Here is a 23,398-nt window from a genome sequence, read left to right on the forward strand (position 1 = left end):
TGTCTGAAGGGACGTGCTCCTCAGTACTTGTGTGTACAACGTAATGTGTTGCCTTGTGTTGTCACTGCTTGACATTCACTGAGTTGAGACAGTTAAGATGCTGCAGATATTTAAGGCACAGAAGAGATTTAACAAAACAGAGATGGAATCAAAAGAATTCCCAGCCCCCCCCCCCTTTTTTTATTTGCAGGAACATCAAACCATCTATTTACAATTTTCTGGTCTCCAATCAGCTGGAATTAACTAGGCGTGTCTTTGGGATCTTGCTGTCTGTGTCTGCTTTGGTGGATTAAAGAAAGGAATCAACCAACCGCAGGAGCCGAAGGGTAGCACAGGGCTCCAGCTGGAATTCAGCTGGGTCACCTGAGCACGCCACACCTGAACACGCAGTGGAGGGAAGGAGGACAGCTGCTCTTCATTTGTTTTCAGAGCAAATTCATTTGAAAGAGTGAACAAGTCGCCGTCATAAGTCAAGTGTATTATAATCACTTAGACCTTCAGCCTAAACAGCAAGGCTTTCTAATATGTTACCCCAAAATAAATTTATCAAGAAATCCCCAAATCTAGTACAAACAGTACAAATCAGATTTGCTTTCCTCTTTCCTTTCTTCAGACAAACACCAAATAAAATGCAGGTGAAGGCGATGAAAGACAACTGGAAGCTGATTTAGAGACTTACACAAACCCTAAATAATCTAAAAAATCATAATGGTTAATGTGACTTTACTTAAACCATCTGGGTACTGCTTTTCAAGTAAGTAACTATTGCTAGAAAGTTTCTAGGTAGGGGGTAAAAGATGGTTAAGAAGTAACCTTTCCAAAACTCACAAGGCAGGTTGCTTTTCCTTTATTTAGTTTTGAGCACAGAGACTATCCCAATTTTGCATAAAATCCTCTTGATATTGATACAGTATTATGGCATAAAAGATTCAAAGTGCCACTAGACCTAAGGACCAATTCTTTTAACCATAAACCATGGTGCTGGGTAATGTTTGAATGGGAACATTTGATATGGATGGTCAGATGAAAGATACCAAAATGTCAGACAGCCCATCGACTGCTGTTGCCATGAGATTCAACAGTCAACATCAGTCTGATAAGCTACCCGACAAGGTGGTACAGCCATGGAGATGTCACGACGGTAGGCAAAACAAGCAGACATTCAGGCAGGATTTGATCGAACAAACCAGGCATTTCTGGCCTGTTGAGATGTAAACTCAATTCTACACTCAATATAATGTCAGTACCAATTTTCCTAAAGGAGAAAAGTGAGACTATTTATCACCGCCGCGCCCTGAGCAAAATAAAATGACCAAGTTCAACCAGAAACATCCAAAAGGAAAAATCACATAACAAACACTTACAAAAGAAAGGAAAGAAAATTAGGTTATATATAAAAGTAACTTTCTGTCTGCTAAAATCAGAATATGTGCTGAGCTAAAAATTGATAGCTATGAGAAAGCTTGCTTTTCTTTTAAAACAGGTTCTCTCCATGTCCTTTGATTTATATACTATCATCTCTCCTGTTTTCACAAACCAAGTCCCCTCCATACACCAGTACCTAAGCTGCTCTTTCAGCAGTGTGTAGCCAGCTGCCCAATTCCAACCCAACCAAGAATCGCCTGGTGGTGGCCCTTTCATGCAAATAAATGAAGGCTTAAGAGACTGCAGCTGTGGTGGATGTGGAAGGCTGAATTTAGTTGGTAGAAGCTAAAAGTTAAAAAAAAAAAAAAAAACGCTCAAGAAAATGGACACAACTTTGGAATGATCAAAGATGTATTTATAAAGTTTTTTCATGACTTCATTCTAAATATACAGAATAAAAAATGGTGTCAGCTCATTTGTAAGACACCAACAAGATTTTCCTTATACTGTCTCAAAATTGAAAGATCAGTTTCCCAAGAGGGTGTGCAATGCATCATAAAATGGCCTTTTTTCGAAGGTGGGAGAGGAAGGGTTGGGCAGGATGGCATATTAAATTTTACCATGATAGACATGCAAGACTGTTATCCAATCTAGTATAACTTATATACACTTTTGATGACTTAGAAACACAAAGAAGTCATATTTGACAAGCCTAAAAAGCTTGAAATATTTAACATACTTAGGAATTTTTTGGGGGGGGGGCGGTGGTCGGAATTCTTTAATTGTACCACGTGGGCCTTTGAAAGTAACAAACAGAAGGCCAGTTTCTGTTAACTTTGCTGCTGAACATCACATTCCATCCTAATAAAATACAACTTGGATTGAACTGAGGGTGGATACCTTACCTTAACAAAGGAAAAGTATGTCAGTGCAAGATGTGGATTAAACTGCTTGCAGGGGCGCGGGGTGGTGGTGGTGGGGAATTAAAACTGATACAGGTTGGAAAAGGGAATTTTCCTTCCTGATCTGGAGTCCTCCCACTTTAAGGCAGAACCCTTCCATTTTAATTTCTGCAGGTAAAAACTTTTCCTGCTTATTTGGTTTTCTCCTTTGGGTCCAACCGCTGCTGGATTCGTTTGGCATAACTTTGTGCCATGGAGTTAATGATGGACAGGATGAAGTAACACACCATCACAGCAACCAACTTCTCAAACGTCCAGGACAACCAGTTTTCTCCCTGCAGGAAGAAAGGCAGGACAGCCCACGAGACAGGCTTCATTAGTCTGGTAGTGAACAGGGAAGCCATCTGCCGTGGTTCACCGAGAGTAATGAGAGCTTGGCGCTTATGACCTAATAAACAATTAAAAGTGAAGAGTCTTCTCTCTTCAGCTACCCTGAAATCTACATTCGGGCCTTCTTACCCCCAGTTATTAAAGGTTTCACTTTGTTAAAGTCAATGTTGAATATAGTTTAGAATGGGGTGTGAGGTCATCTCTTGTCTTTCATTACATAAAGTCTTTGATTAAATTCTACTATCTGAAGTCACCGTGGGGATACCTGTAGAATAATGTCAAGACAGTTTTATATATATTCTTGTTCCAATATTAGGAGCAGCTTTTAAAACATAACTGTTATCTATTTTTGGAGTTATGTTTGGTCAACTGAGGGCAGCAAAGGGCCACATAAAGCGCTGTAAGGCCATTAAAACAACAACAACAACAACAACAAAAATAACCCTATGCTTCCTTCAAGTTCCCCATTTCAGGTTATTGCTTACTCATCCTCTCCTAGTCATTTCCTTTCTTTGCTACAGAACTGTTTATATAAAAGGCAGGTTTAAAGTTTTTAAGTTCAGTTATGTTAAAAGCTTTGGTTTATATTTTTTAAAAAAATTATTTTCCCATCAATGAAAAGAAAAAGAGAGCAAAAATAGATATTCAAATGAACTCATTAAATCCAGTATTTTGTTATGCCATAAATCTTAACTTTCTAATCCACTTGGAAAGTATACTTGCTACTTATAAATAAATCACTGAAGATCAAGGTAATAACTCATTCTACATAACATATCCATTATTTTCCATTAGCCCAGTGCTCGTTTTGGGGAGAAGTACAAAACAGAAGTTACATTTTTCTGCTTTAGACAAAGACATTTGCCAGAAGAGAGTACACAGAGCTTCAAACTTCTATTAAGCCTGACAAACCTCACTCTATTTGCCTAAAAATGCCAGGGAGTGCCGTGAATGTAACTGCAGCCTGAGGCCGTGGGGGTGGGAAAGGGAAGAAACCCAGGGAGAGGTCTCACCTGCGGTGCGCCCGCGTCGCTTCTGTGGTGAAGCTTCTGCCGCTGGGCCTCGAGGTATTCCTGGAATGGCTTCTGCAGAGATGGACCTATGCCGGGGACAGCACTGCAGGCGTGGTACAATAACCCCAGGAAAAAAGACACATTTGGGAAGAAAAGCAAGAAAGAATGTTAAAGGAAAATCCACTTACCGCCTTGACTCAAAAAGCAGGGACTAGACAGAAAGAGGAAAAAACCCAATAACAATCAGCAGAGCTGGCAAAATCCTGTGAACTCTTCCCAATGGATAAAAATTCATCCTTTCACAACCCCTTACGGGAGACAACTCTCTCCCACCAACAGGTTTAAGAAGGAAATAGGAGCTGAGAGTCCCTTCTAGTTGAAGAGTTAGTTCTCAGAGTGAGGCGAGCTCAGCCGATGCTGCACACTGGTGTGGTACAAAGAGTCAAATGAATGACTTCTGAGAAGTCTCACATTTATCACCACCAGTTCCTGTAAGAACTGGTTTGAACCGATTAATAAGGAAATGACTTATGCTTGTGTCATCCCTGGTTGAAAAAGAAACTGCCCGCCCTCTCACTGACTTGTCCCATCTTCTCCGAGGAGGCGGTCCTTTCTCAATCCAAGTCCTTATTAGGACAATCTGTGCGTCATCCTTATCCAAAAAGAATGCATTAGCAAATTTGGGAGGCACCTCCTACCAGTCAGAAGTCAGTGATTAACAAAGGAACAAAGAAGGAACTAAACCCTGAATCACGTCGTGGTTGATGGTGGATGGCTCGCATAGAAACTACACAACATTACTAAACAACTTGTTCTGAGATGACTGGGATAGTGATCTCTGATAAGTTTATGGACTCAGAGCTCCCTCTCACCTAGAATGTGCGCAGGCAGTGCTGTTAAACCGGTTTGGCAACTGTAGCTACCAGGCTCCCGATTTAGAAATGCTTGCAGGCATTTTTAAAAAAACGGTAACTTGGGGCGACTTAGAAAACCAAACATCTCTACTTTCTATAACCTTTATTTTCTCATCTGTCATAACAGGGCTAAAAGCTAAATGAGCCCAGTCATTTTCCTGGGGCCAGCAGAGGGTATTTTATGTATTTGCAACAGTGCCTAAAGTTCTCCTCTAAGCAAGTATTAATGTCACCACTTTTTTTCTAGAACAATTTCAGTTGCTGCTTTCTCTAACAAAAAGCAGGAGTACAGAAGAGAAATTTCTTGCTACTATATTTACCACAGGGTAACAAATACATACTCCTGGCTGACACTTTTCTTGGGTCTGTTAATGATCAACCAACAAGCCCTTAATAGAGTCCTTATTTTATATCCAAACCGTAATTGGTGCTATGGGGAGAGAAAAAACTGCAAGAAGTGGTCCATGTCCAAGAACTCAAATCATTATTATATGGATTCAAAACACGGATGTGCGCGTGCATGCGCACACACACACACACGAATTCATTTGTGAATAAGAGAATTTATAAATCAGTAATAAATTTCTCAATTTTTTGGTACAGAAGACACATTCCAAAGAAACGGAAGGGAGAAAAGAGAGACCAGTGTGGAGTGAAGTTGTTTAAAAAGTCCTTTAAGGAATACTGAAAGATATGTAAAAAGGCCTGAAGAGATATATGCAGTAGAGGCAGTGACTTGCATGGATGATTCTAGAAGGCCCATAAGACAGACCTCAAAGATGGAGAAGTCTCCTTTCTTCTCACAGCCTTCTGTGTGGCCTCACGTGAACGGTAAACCAGAAGAGCTGTCTCTGAACTCTGTTGCTGTTTTTCGGTAATGACTTTTCTATAACGGAGCAACAACAGTACAAACTTTCTCTTTAAAAGAAAGATTTTCCCTGGGTAGTTCTTTATATAATGCATAAAAGAATGCAAATAGCTCATCCACTTACACTTGAAATAAACCACAGAAATATAAAAAAATCCAATGAAATAAATGCGTAAGAAGACTGGCTTTGAAGATTGCAGATTTTTAAGAACTTTTCTTCAGAAATTGATTTTGTTTTTTTTTTGGCTGGTGCACAGCTTGCAGGATCTTAGTTCCCTGATCAAGCGCTGAACCTGGCTCCACTGCAGTGAAAGTGCCAAGTCCTAACCACTGACCAACAGGGAATTCCCAGAAATTTATTCTTTCACCCTTAATAACAATACCTTATATCATCATTTTAAACTCCCAAGGGGGGCTAGTTAAGAAAAAAACTTATTTAGCGAGACTGAAATGATGGTAGGCTTACTTGAACAGCTAGGATATACAAGCAACGACTTGAACATTCCCTTTTTGATGTCCTCCAAGAGCTGGGTTCCATTATATGTGTCCTGTTTCTTCAGACCTCTAACTTCAGACCAAAGTTAAGCAAAACTATGGCTTACAGTTTTCCTCAAACCATTCTTGGGCTCGAGGGTCAAGTCATTAAAGAGAAAATTTAGACTCAACACCCAATGTTAGAAAGGGTTCTACTTTGCTGTTGTTGAGGGAAATGAGGAAGGCACTAACAACAATCATTCTAAATTCCTTTCAAAATAACTGAAAAGCATAAGTGATTTGCCACTGTAAGTCCATTAAGGGCTACTCTTTTGCCTGATAAGAGAATATATGTTTACATGATGTGTAGCTTTCAAAGAATTATCCTGGGCTAATAAAGACATTAATTTTTCAAGGCACTATGTTATTACATGCTTTAGAGTTTGGGGTGGTGGGATGGGAGATTCAGTGCTTCGTAAGATGCTAGAAACACTTGAAAATAGAAAAGTCTTTTATCGCAACATATTGACCAGAACTATTATGAATGAGTGCCACATGATCCAAATAAATCTAAAAAGTTAACATATTTGAAATCTAGGTAATAAATGTTACATAATGAATTATTAGTCAAGTTCTCCAATTTTTAAATATATGCCTCAAAATCTTAGTTTTATTTTAATTTTTTTAGGTCTATAAACAATGGCTTAGGGCACACATGCCTCAGCTTATACAAAGCACTCTTATACTAGAGTTTTCTAAATTAACACTAAAGCTCTTTAAGTAATGGACTAGATAAAAACTGAAATTATAGCTTTTACTCTTAACATGCATTTAAGGAAAACAAGAATGCCATGCCCATGACCTCATCCCTCAAGTTATTTTCAAGCAGCAGAAGTAAGAGCCCATTCTAGAAAAAAAAAGGAAAAAAAAAAAAGAGTCCATTCTGACATCCAGGATTAATTTAAGGTACACACATGAAGAAAGGAGGGAGGAATAACCTGCAACACAGTTGAGTGTCTTTTTACAGTTAGCGTAGGAAATAACTTAAACGCCTTTCCTGAAAGCCTTTAAATTCAGAGTGCGTTGTGAACCTGGCTAAGGACTCTCATCTCAACCCACAGTGGGGGGGTAAGATGCTGCAATTAGGTGCTGATTAAGCTCAAAGTATTAGAGTTATTCAATACTATTTTCCAGTCAGTGGTTGTACTTAAATATACTTAAACTAGCCTTGTAAACAGCTATTTCTCTAGGTGACAAAGCCTTAAAGAAAAAAGAAGGGAAAACAAAAGCAAGAATAGAATTAATCTCATCCACTTTTCCTTGCTGTAGACCTTCAGCATGGTGGGTAAAAAAAAAGTTGTGTGGATAGTAATACATTGATATTTATTTCTTGACATACAAAAACACTTTTCAGATAATATAATCATGAAGAAACAAATTTCCAACAAATTATTTAAATGGAAATATTTTTGAACTTAATAAAGAAAGAAAGAAATCCTCAGAAAATGCAAACAAAAGAAGAGAAAAGAAATCCACAGAAGTCTAAACCCATCCAGATCTCAAAAGGAGTTTCATGGGAACAATATTCTGCATGCTTATATACCTAAGTATATGTTAAAACAGAAACAAGACAAACTTCTCTGCAAAATTCTGTCAAGGGCCTTGACCAATATACAAACAAAATCTATTATTTTTCTCTAGTTTTTAAAGCATATGTAACTGTTTTTGGAATCACTTATCTGATAAGAAATCTGTACCTTAAACTCTCCCCATATCAACTCATTATAAATAAAGGTCTGCACTGTGTTCCCACAAAAAGCCAGAAAAATCTTCCAGAAGAAGCATCACAATCAGCAGAGGTTGCATAGAGTGGGTGATGTGATTACTCCGGTTCTTCATAATGCTTACATTTTCATTTGTTGGTTAGTCATGAGCATATACACCCATTCCAAAAATTCATAGGTCACTGTTATTTGGTTTTCAAGGAACTCCCTTCAAATTGGGTTACTTTCAAACAAACTGGTTCACTAGATATAAAAAGCATACCATTTGATTTACTTTGAATCTCTTTTCCATCATGGACATAGTCATCAAACTAGCACTTACTATTAAAAGACCTGAAATCTTCCTGTTCATAGTTCTTTTTGGATTTTTCCAGCCAGATGTGTTTTTTCTTCTTCTTTTTTTTTTTTACTATAATTATTATTAAGTGCCATCATAAAACTAGGGCACAGTGCTTAATAACACAAGAGTAACATAAACTTAAAAAAAAATTGATTTGTCTTGTTTAGCTCTATTTACACAGTGCCTATGTGAAGGTTAAGCAGTTGAAATGCCTAAGGGAATTAAACAGTTATTAATAAAGTAAAGTTCTAATATAAGCTCTGCTTTCTTAACCACTTTTTTGGAAGACCTTAGCATTGATGTGATTGTGTATGTCATATCATTGGCTTTCCAATATACTAGAAACCGTCTGACATGGATTTCAAGTAAGCCTAAAGGGCAATAAACCTATGTTGTTCCTAGAAAAAAAAAAAGTTTTTAAAATTAAGAAACATTTCTTTAAACCTTTATTTCACTATTTGTGCAGTACTTTGAGGCTGATTTATTTAACATTCCTCTGATGATTAATTAGAAAATCTAAATAACATTCTCAGGGTGTGATTAAACCACTGAAAGCTTATGAATGTGAGAAAATGTTTTTACAAAATACAGTTCAGGGGTAGTATTAAAAGAAAGGGAAAAGAAGAGTTTAATCAAGTCTACTGCTGCTATAATTCAGACAGCATAATAGTCTTTTGAAGTAGCCTGTTTTTTGATGGCACCAAAAGCAGCTTTTAAAGGCAGAGAAGCCTAGACCAATGGTCTGTGAACATTTTTGATATATGGACATTATTCATGCAAAGAGTAAAATGTATAAATACAAATTTAAAAGGATAAAATATAGATGTAACATTAAACAGTTTTAAATGTCTCATTATGATGACCTTCATGTTAACTTTAGCAAATATTTCTGATTAATGGGGCATAGAAAAAACAGTAAACTGCAGCATGCCCCCTGTAAGCCCCTTTTGTACTGAGAACGCCTACTCTTATCCTGGGCTTCCCTGGTGGCTGACTGGTGAAGAAGCCGCCTGCCGATACAGCAGATGCAGGTTCAATCCCTAGGTCAGGAAGATCCCCTGGAGGAGGATAATAGCAACTGACTCCAGTATTCTTGCCTGGGAAATCCCAGACAGAGGAGCCTGGTGGGCTACAGTCCACGGGGTTGCAAAGAGTCAAACGCAACTTAGCAACTAAACAACAACACTCCTTCCCTGTACTTGTAATACCCAATTTGTGATCTTCTGACATATGGATTGAGGGAGTGCCAACCAGACTGATGGTAAGCTATATCCTCCGTGGATGTACAGGCATAATTATATCTATTTGTAGAACCATAATAATGCTATTTACATTACAAAAATACACAAAGGAAATGACAAAGATGAAAATAAATATAAATAGAAGTTCTATTTTAGTCCCACCAATGGTGGAGACCACTGGAATAGACCAGGGAACTGAACTGCAAGGGGTACAAATACTATACACACACACACACACACAAATATATATATATATATATATATATACACACACAAACACAAATACATATACACACATATATAAAAAACTATACCTGGTCCCCAAAGGTCAAAATATCCTAAGGTTTAGTTAGCAGAACAACTCAATGTAAAATTGTTAGGTAACATATTAGAGAAAAAAAGAAAGCTATTTCTACAAAGATCCAGACTAAGGGTCTCTTCTCTCTTGCCCTTCCATGCTTTAGAGTGGTTCTTATAGACCACTGTAAAAAGGACCTTTAAGAACCTAGACAGCCAGACCTCAATAAACTGAGATTTGTGCCCACAGTTAAACTTATATTTATGTTTTAAATGAATATTAGAGTTTTCAGAATTTTATTGATTGAGTGAGGATCACTGTATGTAAATCAATAAATCAAATTTATCCTCTGACTCCAGAGAATTCCTCTATCAGTTGAGATTTGGCCTGGGAGCTGAGGAGTCCTAAAAAGACTCTTCTAGACTGAAGCTACAGACTCTTCTGCTAAAGAGATTAAATTTTATAATTAACGTACTGTGCTGTGCTTAAGTTGCTCAGTGGTGTCCAGCTCTTTGCAACCCCCTGACTATAGCCCACCAGGCTCCTCTGTCCATGGGATTCTCCAGGTAAATATACTGGAGTGGGTTGCCATGCCATTCTCCAGGGCATCTTCCCAACCCAGGTATCAAACCCAGGTCTCCTGCTTTGCAGGCAGATTCTTTACTGTCTGAGCCACCAGGAAAGCCCAATTAAGGTACTAGTAGGATATATTTTCAGGGATGAAATAAAAGCCCATCCATACCCCACCTCCATTACATGCTCATCTGTCTTCTGAACAAAAGAGGCAATGACAGTAAAGCAGAAGTTCAGCGACAAGGTGGACTACCAAGTCCCTTTCTTGATAACAGTCTTATAAGTAATTCTTTTGTTTTCAGAAATGTGCACATTTTAGTCAAATGCAGTAGAATTGAACACCACTCCTCCATAACCATCCCCCCCTCACCCCGCCCGCGCTGGGCAGTGAGGCCAGGATCTAAACAGGCTTAACGGTTAGTATTTTAATGAGTTGTCATTTCCTGTCTGATAAAGATTCTCACAGTATTTAACCACCAGTTTCCCTGGGGCCCGACCAGTACTAGAACTCTATTCATAGTGACTCAGAATGGATCCCAAGCTCCTAGCCTGATTCAACAATGATAGATTGCCCTACAAATGAAAAAAAACAACAACAACAACAACAACAAACAAACAAAAAACACCCCCAAAAACCCAAAAAAACAAAACCTTTCTTTCCTCCGAAGGTAGACTACTCAGGAGATGAAGCAGGCAAGACAAGAGGGGAGGTAGTTCATCAATCTTTCTGAAGAAGCCAAAGGCCATCATGCTAACATTGATTAATATTTATAGCCTTCTAGTCCTCAGAGATTGGAGAAAGAAAAAGAGAAACAAACTGATCTCTAATTAACTCAGGAATATGACAAGTAAACGAACTGGTGTCAGCTGCAAATCACCTTATATTTCACCTAGTAAAACTGAGACCCAGTAATACTAGGTGACTGAAATGAAAGTGTTAAAATCTAGGGCTTTCTCATATACATAAATTTGAGTTGATAGTCTCTGGCACCATCTAAAATTCGTTGTGATTCAACCTCAGGATTTGGGATTAAAACATCTTGAGTTTCATTCACAGCTGTGCCCCTTTCAAATTATTAAAACCTCTTTTGTACTCCAGTTAGCCTATTGTGTGCTGAGTAGAATTATAAACACTCGACACCGTCAGTTTCTTAGCTGCTGTGCAGAAGGAAGACCTGCTTTATTGAGAAACATCAGGTGTATGCTTTCTACTGCCTCACACCATATTTCTATCACCAGCGTCTTTCAAAAAAAGTAATTGGCAATTGCACTTGCTTTTGAACATTTGGAATTGTTTTCTATGAGAATCAGAATGAAAGTAATACCTCCTTACAATTAGCAGCTACTCTTTGAAATACGCTATCATTAAAGGGAAGCTTTTGAAAACAAACCTTATTTCAGAATGTAGACGTGAGAAACAGAAGCCAAACAGGCATTTATGTTAATGAATGAGGCCAGAGCTAAAGAAGTGGTCTATGAGAACAAAGTAAATTGATTGGCTGCCAAACAAAACCCTGTTAAAAATCAACTGATTTCAGTTACAGAAAATGACAGACTGATGGTAGCTTTATATGGTGACAAATTCATCTGTGGTTGGCTGAATGACCCACTGAGTTCTAAGAAAGAAAAGAAATCAGCAACAGGGACCCACAGACCCAAAGGTCAAGAATAAAGAATAGTTAGTGGAATTTTAAACTTAAGGTGAAATAGCATGGAACCTCACTGGCCTTTATATCATGATGGTAAATGGATTAAAAAAAAAAAGTGACAATATTGACAGGAATTTAATCTCATCAAGAAAAATCTAGTTACTCCAACCATTAGGCAGAAAATCACTAAATGCAGTAGATAACCTCAAAAAGAAAAGCCAGGATCTCTGAACTCAATGAACTTCATCCAGAAGGGTGATTAGAGGAATAAGGGGGAAAAAATGCATTTAAACCTACAGTACAAACCCCAGTAGGTTTCTCAAAATAACACTGGTAGCACCAAGTTTCAGCAGTGCCAGGCTGATACAAGTGTGAACAAGGAGACCAGCTAGAAAGAACTCATGCTGGCTTCTTGTCACATGAGGCAGCCTTTGGAAACCAGCTCTCTCGTCCAAATCTCAAATTTCAAGCAGATTTCTTCACTGTCTTCTACAGAGCTATCTTAATGTCCCTCTTCTCTACCTCAAAAGATTTGGAAATCTTCATTCCAGCCTTGAAGGAAGAAGTGGTTAAGGAGAATAAATCAATCCACTCAGGCTTTTGATCCAATCTCCTTACATTTCTTACTATTTACATGAATTTGAATACATTTCAGTTTCCCATGAAGCCAGTGGTAATACCCTATAGATTTTATTATGCAGTTTCATAAAAATATGTAAAGCATCTGGCAGAGTTCTTACTAAATGCTAATATCCAACCCATGTCCTTCCTTTTTTTTCTCATTTGTATTTTCCATCTCTAGCTTTTTACTAGAGTATTTCCCTCAACCTAAAATATACAGAGGTCTCCCCTAATAATGAATAAATGAGTTCAATTAGTCAACAAATATTTATAGAACACTTAAAAATGTGTCAGGTGTGACCTTGGCCTGACTTTTTCTTTACCCACAATGTAGTCTGATATAACTGGGTTTCAGTATTCCTCATTCTACTGAAATGCTCTAATTATGGTTAATATTAACTTCCTAATACAATGTCCATTTCTCACTTTACAATCTAACTCCAGAGATCTTGCTTTAACCTTTCACTATCCTGCCTCCCTATATCTATAACAAAAATACAAAAGACTTAAGAGTCAAAAGAGAAGATAAACTACAGGAAGAGGACATGAAGAGGAAGGAGTTTTCTACCTGAAGTATAGAAGATTATATATATTAAAGTCAGTATGTACAACTGAGTCTCAGCAGCTGGGGTCTTAAAAATCTCTGTATCCTCTTCCAGTTAACACAATTATTTGTGTTCCACACTTCCATAACTTTTTCTGATTATCTAACAATGATCAAAAAAAGTCAGATGACTGAGTATGCAAACCACTATATTTTAAAATGAAAGGACAGATTTTTTTTCTGTAGAAGAAAAAGTCCAGGCCCAACCCAGCTCATTCTGACCACCTGTCAGAGTGAGCAACAAAAAACAACATTAAGATTCAAGCACTTAATTACTCTGGTTAAAATGATCTTTCTTGCCACAGGCAAGTCCGACTCTGAGGTCAAACGTCAAGTTAACTCAGAAATAGGAGACAGCAGAGCATGGAACATTCTGTATCTGGTAAAAAGTCCCTGCTCCAGTCAACCCCATCCCCCGAGTTCAATGACTGAATTATGGAAACTTTCTTGTGTGGTGAAACTGGGGACTTTGTCTTCCAATAAGACCCTGGCAACCGAACAATGAGCCAATGATCTGCTTATGGTTTGTTACGAGTCATACCCTTGATGTTATTTTCTGGGAATTCTCATCCTCTATTTCGTGAGAATACCGGAACATGTCATCTTAATCATGATTTTAAAGTTAGACTTTGGTCATGCTCTTTAAGAAATCGGTCCAAGTCTTTCATTGGAGAAAATCTAAAATTAAATAAAAATTAAGTTTAAAATCTTTCAAAAAAAATTGAAAAAAAAAAAAAAAAGACTAACCAATGTAAGGCCTTTGAAGCTCCAAAGTTCCCTGGTTCTTTGGTTCTGTCCTCTGACTTACTTCAACTTAGGATACAAGAGAGTGAAAAAAAATCCATCTCAGATCCTTTTCTTTGTCCTCTTGACAAAAATACCATAAACCAAAAGGGCTTTTCAAGGCTATTACCTTTTTCTAACCTTTCAGAATATGTTACTGACATTTTATCTGTTCAGATTTTCATATATAACTAGATAAACCCTTTGATTTAGGAGTAGATAACAGGGATATCTTTCCCTAATACTAATGGTTACTTTTCAGAACTGTGCAAGAAATAAATCTACAAATTATTATTTCTGGTCAAGGGAGGGGAATTATTTACCCTTAAAATTACAATAAAGTTTGGAGGTAGGGCTTATATTCTCTCTGGGACCTTAGGACTGTTATACCATGACATGATATACTAAAAATACCACAGGTCAAAGGCATACTTATTATGTAGCTGGGCCATTTCATAGTCACACTACAACTAGAAGCTATTTGCGGAAGGGATATTTCTTTCAGCCATCAGTACAGCATTCAAAGCTGTATAAAACTGATAAGAAATCTCACCACCAGAGATGTAACAGTCAATTCTAAATGATTATTTCCTTGCCACCTGGGGAGGTAAGTAGCCTGACATGGCAGGCCACAGGTACACCTGCCTAGACAAAATTTGACCCCAGGCAAAACTAACTTATCAAAACTAAGAGTTATCTTGCTTATGTCCAATCTCTTTGCAAAAAAAAAAAAAACCAAAAAAACCATGAAACATTTCAAATGTTTATCAGTGGGAGAGTAGATGAATAATTACCTAATGGGATAATATACAATGGTCAAAATGAACAATTTCTTTTTTTTTTTCCAGGTACAAAGTTTATTACCAGACACAGCATGACAAGTGGGAGAGCACGTGGAGAAACTGCTTCGTTAGAAGCAAGGCAGAGACGCACAACCTGAGAGCGAGGGTGTGGGTGACCCCCTTAGTGAGGAGGAACCCAAAACGAATGATTTCAGCAGCACACAAAAATATTAGCACCATAACAATGAGCAAAAGTCTCAAAAGATTACAGATAGTCTGATACACATGTTATTAAGTTAAAAAGACTAAAATAAAAAATTATATGAGTTATTTACAGCCACTCTGAGTCCACATCCTTATCAATAAAAGAAAGGAAAATACTGATCATACAGGACTGCAATTAGAACTAAACAGTAACCACAATTGTGTGTGAAGTGTTCATGGTGTTTAATAAATAGTACTCTCAAGAATTACTTGTAAACTCTTTGATAAAAACCTTTGTCCTGGTAAAAGGCATTTTACTCATCAGAGAGTAAAGAAATGGATAGTTTCTTTAGGAGAAGTAGGCCTTCCTCAATCTTCCCTGACAGCACACAAAACAGTCACCTAATGCTCGACCATTCTGTTCAGTCAGCAGAAACTTAGGAAAACAAGAGGTGAAAAGAGGCAACATAAAAATGGAGAGGAAAGGCATTTTAAAAATCCACATGCCTTAGAATTTTAAGTCACTGACATGAGTGCATTTCAACTACATGTAGGGTATTTTGAGATAGGACATTTCACATTTTGACTGCAAGTTAAAAAGATTACCAGTGGTCTCCTTAAATTGGGAAAGAAATGCTAGTCAAAAGAAACACTGTTTGCAAGAACAGCAATTACAAGTGGATAAAGAGAGGAATTAAATAAGCAGCCTGTGTCAGGGTTTATATTCAAACTTGGATTTGTTTTGTCCAAAGCCTATCTGCTCTTTTTACATTATATTCCATAGCTGTCCTTACTCTCAGGATTCATTTTTCATGCTTCCTTGGCTTTCAGTTCAGTTCAGTCGCGTCCGACTCTTTGCGACCCCATGAATCACAGCACGCCAGGCCTCCCTGTCCATCACCAACTCCCGGAGTTCACTCAGACTCACGTCCATCGAGTCCGTGATGCCATCCAGCCATCTCATCCTCGGTCGTCCCCTTCTCCTCCTGCCCCCAATCCCTCCCAGCATCAGAGTCTTTTCCAGTGAGTCAACTCTTCGCATGAGGTGGCCAAACTACTGGAGCTTCAGCTTTAGCATCATTCCTTCCAAAGAAATCCCAGGGCTGATCTCCTTCAGAGTGGACTGGTTGGATCTCCTTGCAGTCCAAGGGACTCTCAAGAGTCTTCTCCAACACCACAGTTCAAAAGCATCAATTCTTCGGTGCTCAGCCTTCTTCACAGTCCAACTCTCACATCCATACATGACCACAGGAAAAACCATAGCCTTGACTAGACGGACCTTAGTCGGCAAAGTAATGTCTGCTTTTGAATATGCTATCTAGGTTGGTCATAACTTTCCTTCCAAGGAGTAAGCGTCTTTTCATTTCATGGCTCCAGTCACCATCTGCAGTGATTTTGGAGTCAAAAAAAAATAAAGTCTGACACTGTTTCCACTGTTTCCCCATCTGTTTCCCATGAAGTGATAGGACCGGATGCCATGATCTTAGTTTTCTGAATGTTGAGCTTTAAGCCAACGTTTTCACTCTCCACTTTCACTTTCATCAAGAGACTTTTTAGTTCCTCTTCACTTTCTGCCTTAAGGGTAGTGTCATCTGCATATCTGAGATTATTGATATTTCTCCCAGCAATCTTGATTCCGGCTTGTGTTTCTTCCAGTCCAGCGTTTCTCATGATGTACTCTGCATATAAGTTAAATAAGCAGGGTGACAATATACAGCCTTGACGTACTCCTTTGCCTATTTGGAACCAGTCTGTTGTTCCATGTCCAGTTCTACCTGTTGCTTCCTGACCTGCATACAGATTTCTCAAGAGGCAGGTCAGGTGGTCTGGTATTTCCATCTCTCTCAGAATTTTCCACAGTTTCTTGTGATCCGCAAGGTCAAAGGCTTTGGCATAGGCAATAAAGCAGAAATAGATGTTTTTCTGGAACTCTGTTGCTTTTTCCATGATCCAGTGGATGTTGGCAATTTGATCTCTGGTTCCTCTGCCTTTTCTAAAACCAGCTTGAACATCAGGGAGTTCATGGCTCACGTATTGCTGAAGCCTGGCTTGGAGAATTTTGAGCATTACTTTACTAGCGTGCGAGATGAGTGCAATTGTGTGGTAGTTTGAGCATTCTTTGGTATTGCCTTTCTTAGGGATTGGAATGAAAACTGACCTTTTCCTTGGCTTAGTATCTCATAGTTTTAAATCTGAACTGTTGCTGACTTTGTCTTGATTGTTTCTTTTGATTTTTACTCCACCATGACAGTTCATCACTCCCTTAGTTGTAGGTACATAGTTTTAAATATGGTTCAAACGGGGTCCACTGGAGAAGGGAATGGCAAACCACTTCAGTATTCTTGCCTTGAGAACTCCATTAAAAGTATGAAAAGAGAAAAAGATAGGACACTGAAAGATGAACTCCCCAGGTCGGTAGGTGCCTAATATGCTACTGGAGATCAGTGGAGAAATAACTCCAGAAAGAATGAAGAGACGGAGCCAAAGCAAAAACAGCACCCAGTTGTGGATGTGACTGGTGATGGAAGTAAAGTCCAATGCTGTAAAGAGCAATATTGCATAGGTCCCTGAATCAAGGCAAATTGGAAGTGGTCAAACAGGTGATGGTAAGAGTGAATGTCTACATTTTACAAATCAGAGAACTAAAATGGACTGGAATGGGTGAATTTAACACAGATGGCCATTATATCTACTACTGTGGGCAAGAATCCCTTAGAATAAATGGAGTAGCCCTCGTAGTCAACAAAAAGAGTCTGAAATGCAGTACTTGGATGCAATCTCAAAAACGACAGAATGATCTCTTTTCGTTTCCAAGGCAAACCACTCAATATCACAGTAATCTAAGTCTATGCCCTGGCCAGTAATGCTGAAGAACCTGAAATTGAATGGTTCTTTGAAGACCTATAAGACCTTCTAGAACTAACAGCCCAAAAAGATGTCCTTTTCATTATAGGGGACTGGATTGCAAAAGTAGGAAGTCAAGAAATAACTGGAGTAACAGGCAAATTTGGCTTTGGAGTACAGAATGAAGCAGGGCAAAGGCTAATAGAGTTTTGCCAAGTGAACACACTGGTCATAGCAAACACCCTCTTCCAACAATACAAGAGAGTACTCTACACATGGACATCATCACCAGATGGTCAACACCGAAATCAGATCGATTACATTCTTTGCAGCCAAAGAAGGAGAAGCTCTATACAGTCAGCAAAAACAAGACCGGAGCTGACTGTGGCTCAGATCATGAACTCCTTATTGCCAAATTCAGACTTAAATTGAAGAAAGTGGGGAAAATCACTAGACCATTCAGGTATGACTTAAATCAAATCCCTTACAATTACACAGTGGAAGTGACAAATAGATTCAAAGGATTAGATCTGATAGTGTTGGAAGAGCTATGGACAGACATTTGTGACACTGTACAGGAAGCAGTGATCAAGGCCATCCCCAAGAAAAAGAAATGGAAAAAGGGACATGAGTTTGAGCAAGCTCCAGGAGTGGATGATGGACAGGGAGGCCAGGCATGCTGCAGTCTATGGGGTTGCAAAGAGTTGTACACAACTGAGCAACTGAACTGAACTGAAGTTTTAAATATCCTTCAAAGTGCTATATTCCAAACTTTACTAGTTTACTTTGATGGTCTGCCATACACACATATACACACACATACATTTATTGTATTAACAGTGTGAAGAGGGAGAGCTAAGAAAGGAGAATATTTCCATGGCATATTACATGCCGTATTTTCAGTTCAGTTCAATGAATCTATGGAATCAATTTAGCTGTTCTCCTTTCTCTTTTTCTAAAATTAATTATTTTAATTGTCTCCTTTCCTTTTCTGAAATAAACTGCTAAGCTATTTATTATGATATAAAATAAGAGATTTAGGTCTACTAAAAATTCATTCTCCTGGTTTAATTTCCAGTCTAGGCTTGGGGATATTATTAATTAATTATCACCTGAACCCTTGTATAGCATTTCCTACTTCAAAATGTAGGAAAACAAACCATGTCAAGCTTAACTGGAGAATCCGATTAAAAGATAAAAGTTATTTCAAAGATGATAAAGATATCCATTCAGTTCAGTTCAGTTCAGACGCTCAGTCGTGTCCGACTCTTTGCGACCCCATGAATCACAGCACGCCAGGCCTCCCTGTTCATCACCAACTCCCAGAGATCACCCAAACTCATGTCATTCGAGTCGGTGATGCCATCCAGCCATCTCATCCTCTGCTGTCTCCTTCTCCTCCTGCCCCTAATCCCTCCCAGCAGCAGGGTCTTTTCCAGTGAGTCAACTCTTCGCATGAGGTGGCCAAAGTATTGGAGAGTTAGCCTCATCATCAGTCCTTCCAGTGAACACCCAGGACTGGTCTCCTTTAGGATAGTCTCGTTGGATTTCCTTACAGTCCAAGGGACTCTCAAGAGTCTTCTCCAACACCACAGTTCAAAAGCATCAATTCTTCAGCGCTCAGCTTTCTTCACAGTCCAACTCTCACATCCATACATGACCACTGGAAAAACGATAGCCTTGACTAGACGGACCTTTGTTGGCAAAGTAGTATCTCAGCTTTTCAATATGCTATCTAGGTTGGTCATAACTTTCCTTCCAAGGAGTAAGCGTCTTTTAATTTCATGGCTGCAAACACCATCTGCAGTGATTTTGGAGCCCCCCAAAATTAAATCTGACACTGTTTCCCCATCTGTTTCCCATGAAGTGATGGGACCAAATGCCATGATCTTCGTTTCCTGAATGTTGAGCTTTAAGCCAACTTTTTCACTCTCCTCTTTCACTTTCATCAAGAAGCTTTTTAGTTCCTCTTCACTTTCTGCCTTAAGGGTGGTGTCATCTGCATATCTGAGGTTATTGATATTTCTCCCAGCAATCTTGATTCCGGCTTGTGTTTCTTCCAGTCCAGCGTTTCTCATGATGTACTCTGCATATAAGTTAAATAAGCAGGGTGACAATATACAGCCTTGACGTACTCCTTTTCCTATTTGGAACCAGTCTGTTGTTCCATGTCCAGTTCTAACTGTTGCTTCCTGACCTGCATATAGGTTTCTCAAGAGGCAGGTCAGGTGGTCTGGTATTCCCATCTTTTTCAGAATTTGAAGCAGGGCAAAGGTTAATCGAGTTTTGCCAAGAGAACGCACAGGTCATAGCAAACACCGTCTTCCAACAACACAAGAGAAGACTCTACACATGGACATCACCAGATGGTCAACACCGAAATCAGACTGATTATATTCTTTGCAGCCAAAGATGGAGATGCTCTAAACAGTCAGCAAAAACAAGACCGGGAGCTGACTGTGGCTCAGATCATGAGCTCCTTGTTGCCAAATTTAGACTTAAATTGAAGAAAGTAGGGAAAACCATCAGACCACTCAGGTATGACCTAAATCAAATCCCTTATGATTATACAGTAGAAGTGAGAAATAGATTTAAGGGACTAGATCTGATAGACAGTGTGCCTCATGAACTATGGACGGAGGTTCGTGACACTGTACAGGAGACACGGATCAAGACCATGCCCATGGAAAAGATACCCATTAGCATCTTGTAATATAGAATTATTATACTGCTAGGTCTAATTGTTTATACTGCTTAATATTTTATCTGGAAAACAACTTGATGGATAATCCCTGTAGACAGTGCTAGGGGAGAAATGATGATATCAGGACATTCCAACATGTGTCCTGTAAATAGCTTTTAAAATATGATACATGCAAAACCAAACCAACCAACCACCCATTCCAGTAGGCCTTGAATATCTCAGAATAACTTTATGCAAAATCATCTTTAAGAGGAATCACTGGAATTATTATTTTTTAGGGGCTGTGCTAGAGGAGACAGTCAAGGGAAGTGACTACTGATTTTGAAAAATACAAGGAATAAGAAATTGTTACTTTAGTATGTTGGTCTAGTTTAAAAATACATTTATGGCTATTTACTGTAATTTTATTTTCTGACCACACTTAATGGGATCTTAGTTCCCTGACCAGGGATCAAATCTGTGCCCTCTGCATTGGAAGTGCAGTCTTAACCACTGGGTCCCCAGGGAAATCTCATATTGCTATTTATTATAGATAAGTAATGTAACTTCTTAGAAACTCCAGCGGCTGGGGAAACAGAAGAATCTGCGCTATACAAATCATGTGCTAATTCCTATCGGCCATATCTTTATTTGGACACCATGTGTTCGTTTATTCACCAGATATTTATTAAGAACCTGCTATGTGTCAATCAAGATGCCAGGTGCTGTGGACACAACAGCAGACAAAAATAAGCATGGCCTCTGCCATTAAGAAGCTTACAGGTTAGTTGCAAAAGGACGGTAATCATACACCCTTCAAACATGAATGTAAAAGTGCAACTGTCAGCGCACGCACTGCATCCTGCTAAGAGGCCCCTAGGAAAAAGGGCAATTGCGACCCAGTCAAGGAAGATGCTTTTGTGAAGATAACAGCTGAAATCTAAAGGATATTATCCAGGCGAGTAGTTCTCAGTGGGATTGGTGGTGACAGAGGCAGTTTACTACTTGTCAGGGAACATGTGACAATGTCTGGGGACATTTTTGATTGTCACAACTGGGAGATACTAGTGGCATCTAGTGAGCAGAGGACAAGGATGCAGCTAAATACCTTACAATGCACAGGACAGTCCCCAATAGCAAAAAATTATCTGGCCTAACATGTCAAGAATGTCGAGGTTGAGAAACCCTGAACAGGGCAAAGGGAAAAACACGAGCAAAGACCAGTTGTGGGAGACTCAAGCAGAGAAAACTACAGGGGATAGATCATTCAGGGCTACAGAGAGCATGGTAAGGAGTTTTAGCTTTACCTTAAGGATAAAGGGGAAAAACAACAAGATCCTACTGCCTAGCACAGAGGAACTATATGAATATCCTGTGATTAAACCATAATGGAAAATACAATGTCAATCAACTAAACTTCAATTAAAAAAAAATTTTTTTTTAAATGAAGGGGAAAACAAATGAAGACTTTCAAGAAAAGGGAGAACCAGGGAGTGAAGACAGTGGTGGTGACAAGGTCAGATATGATTTTTAAAAGGTTACCAACTGCAGTATGGCAGATAGACTAGAAGGAAATGAAACTGGCTGTGTGTGTTTGAGATAGGTAGCTAACAATGTAACTTCTTAGAAACAGAAGGTACTAGTTTCTGGGGAAACAGAAGGTACTAGCGGTGAGGATGTAGAAATAGCTGGAAAACTTCCTTCTATAAATGTTCAGTATGAAAAGAGGAGAAAGAATGAACGTCCTGTGCGGCGTGCACAGTCATTCCTACAGCGTGTGGGTTTGTGTGGTAGTCCTGTATGTTCTTCAGAATTCTCTCAAGGTGGCACAATAATCTCTAGGAAAGGATGAATTGTCATCTTCATATTTCAAAAAAGGGACAAGAATATTCCTTCTTTCTTTTTGAATTTAACATATTGTAACTTAAAAACCACTTTATAAGTAAGAATTCAGGCAACAAAAAACTGGAGTAATTAAAATTTAATTTATAAAACATAATCTATATTTCTAATCAGAAGTGTAGGAAGTAATAAAATCAATGGTTGACTCCATATTCTCAAGAATATGTTTTTCCTCAATTGCTATATTAATACCTAAGTAGAAAATTTTAAAAACTATTTTATCATAGAACATACTATACACAGAAAAGAGTAAATATTATATAAGGAATGGTCCAAAGAATAATAAAACTAATATTCATGAACTCACTCAAGTGGCAATTTTTCAATAGCAAAATTTTTCATAAAGGTTTTTTTTAATAAAAGGTTTTAGGATAAAGATTTGTATTAAACTACATAAAGAGCACTACAATTTACACTTTTTAAACACAATTTAACACTTACCCACTAACCCACCATAGGACATTTATGCTATTAAATGAAAAGAAAACCTCTCACTCACAAACACTGAATTAAAAAAAAAATCATATATTGAAAAAAAAAGGACTCATTTACTATCCGGCAGGATTCACATTCAAGTTAACATTAATTTGATTAACCAAATAGTCCTTTCCATACTGTTTTATCAAAGTAAAGTCCAAAAATTTGTGACACTGTCATTTAAAGGATATGTTAAAACTGTTGTTACTCATTTAGACATATAAATAAAAGCTTCGGATAGCCTTTTAAAACGGCCTAATTTTTCTCTAATGAAGTAATAGATTCATAACACATATTTTGATATCGTACCAAGCCTTACTTAATGAAATATTAATATTTTATGTAGGATTATAACAAATGAAATACAACTGTGTATCTGGCATCCAATTTTGGCTGAAAGTCATAGCACTGTACCAAAGCACAGTTAAACTCTTAACAATATACACATGTCTTGTACTGAAGAGAATTTCATATTTCTTTAGAGAGGCAAGTCTCAAATGCAAAGCTTCTTTTAAATCAAGAATTATATGACTTGATACATGTTTGGCTCAGAATTAAACAGGATAATCTGAGCTTCATCACTCCCTACTGTAAAAGGTTTATCTTCAATTTAACTAATAATGGGGCAAAAGATTTTTCCTACTCAAAAAATAGAGCTATCACAAACATTCTATACCAATAATTCTT

The 23,398-nt window shown here is 38.2% G+C and overlaps 1 protein-coding gene across 4 annotated transcripts in view; it reads right to left on the reverse strand.

Annotated features, from left to right (window-relative positions):
- Positions 1-143: 143 nt before the first annotated feature.
- The window catches only part of VMP1 (vacuole membrane protein 1), a 135,602-nt gene continuing 112,347 nt past the window's right edge, over positions 144-23,398 (reverse strand). For 3 of the 4 annotated variants that reach the window (XM_040244185.1, XM_040244187.1, XM_040244189.1), the window contains 2 exons: positions 3,671-3,773; positions 144-2,602 (listed from right to left, as the gene is read on the reverse strand). In XM_040244185.1, the coding sequence (XP_040100119.1) occupies positions 2,459-2,602; positions 3,671-3,773 (247 nt within the window). In that variant the 3' untranslated portion in view covers positions 144-2,458. The remainder of the gene's footprint in view (positions 2,603-3,670; positions 3,774-23,398) is intronic. The other variant, XM_040244186.1, reaches the window with a different exon arrangement.

Source organism: Oryx dammah, unplaced genomic scaffold (assembly GCF_014754425.2).
Source record: "Oryx dammah isolate SB20612 unplaced genomic scaffold, SCBI_Odam_1.1 HiC_scaffold_8, whole genome shotgun sequence".
NCBI lineage: Eukaryota > Metazoa > Chordata > Mammalia > Artiodactyla > Bovidae > Oryx > Oryx dammah.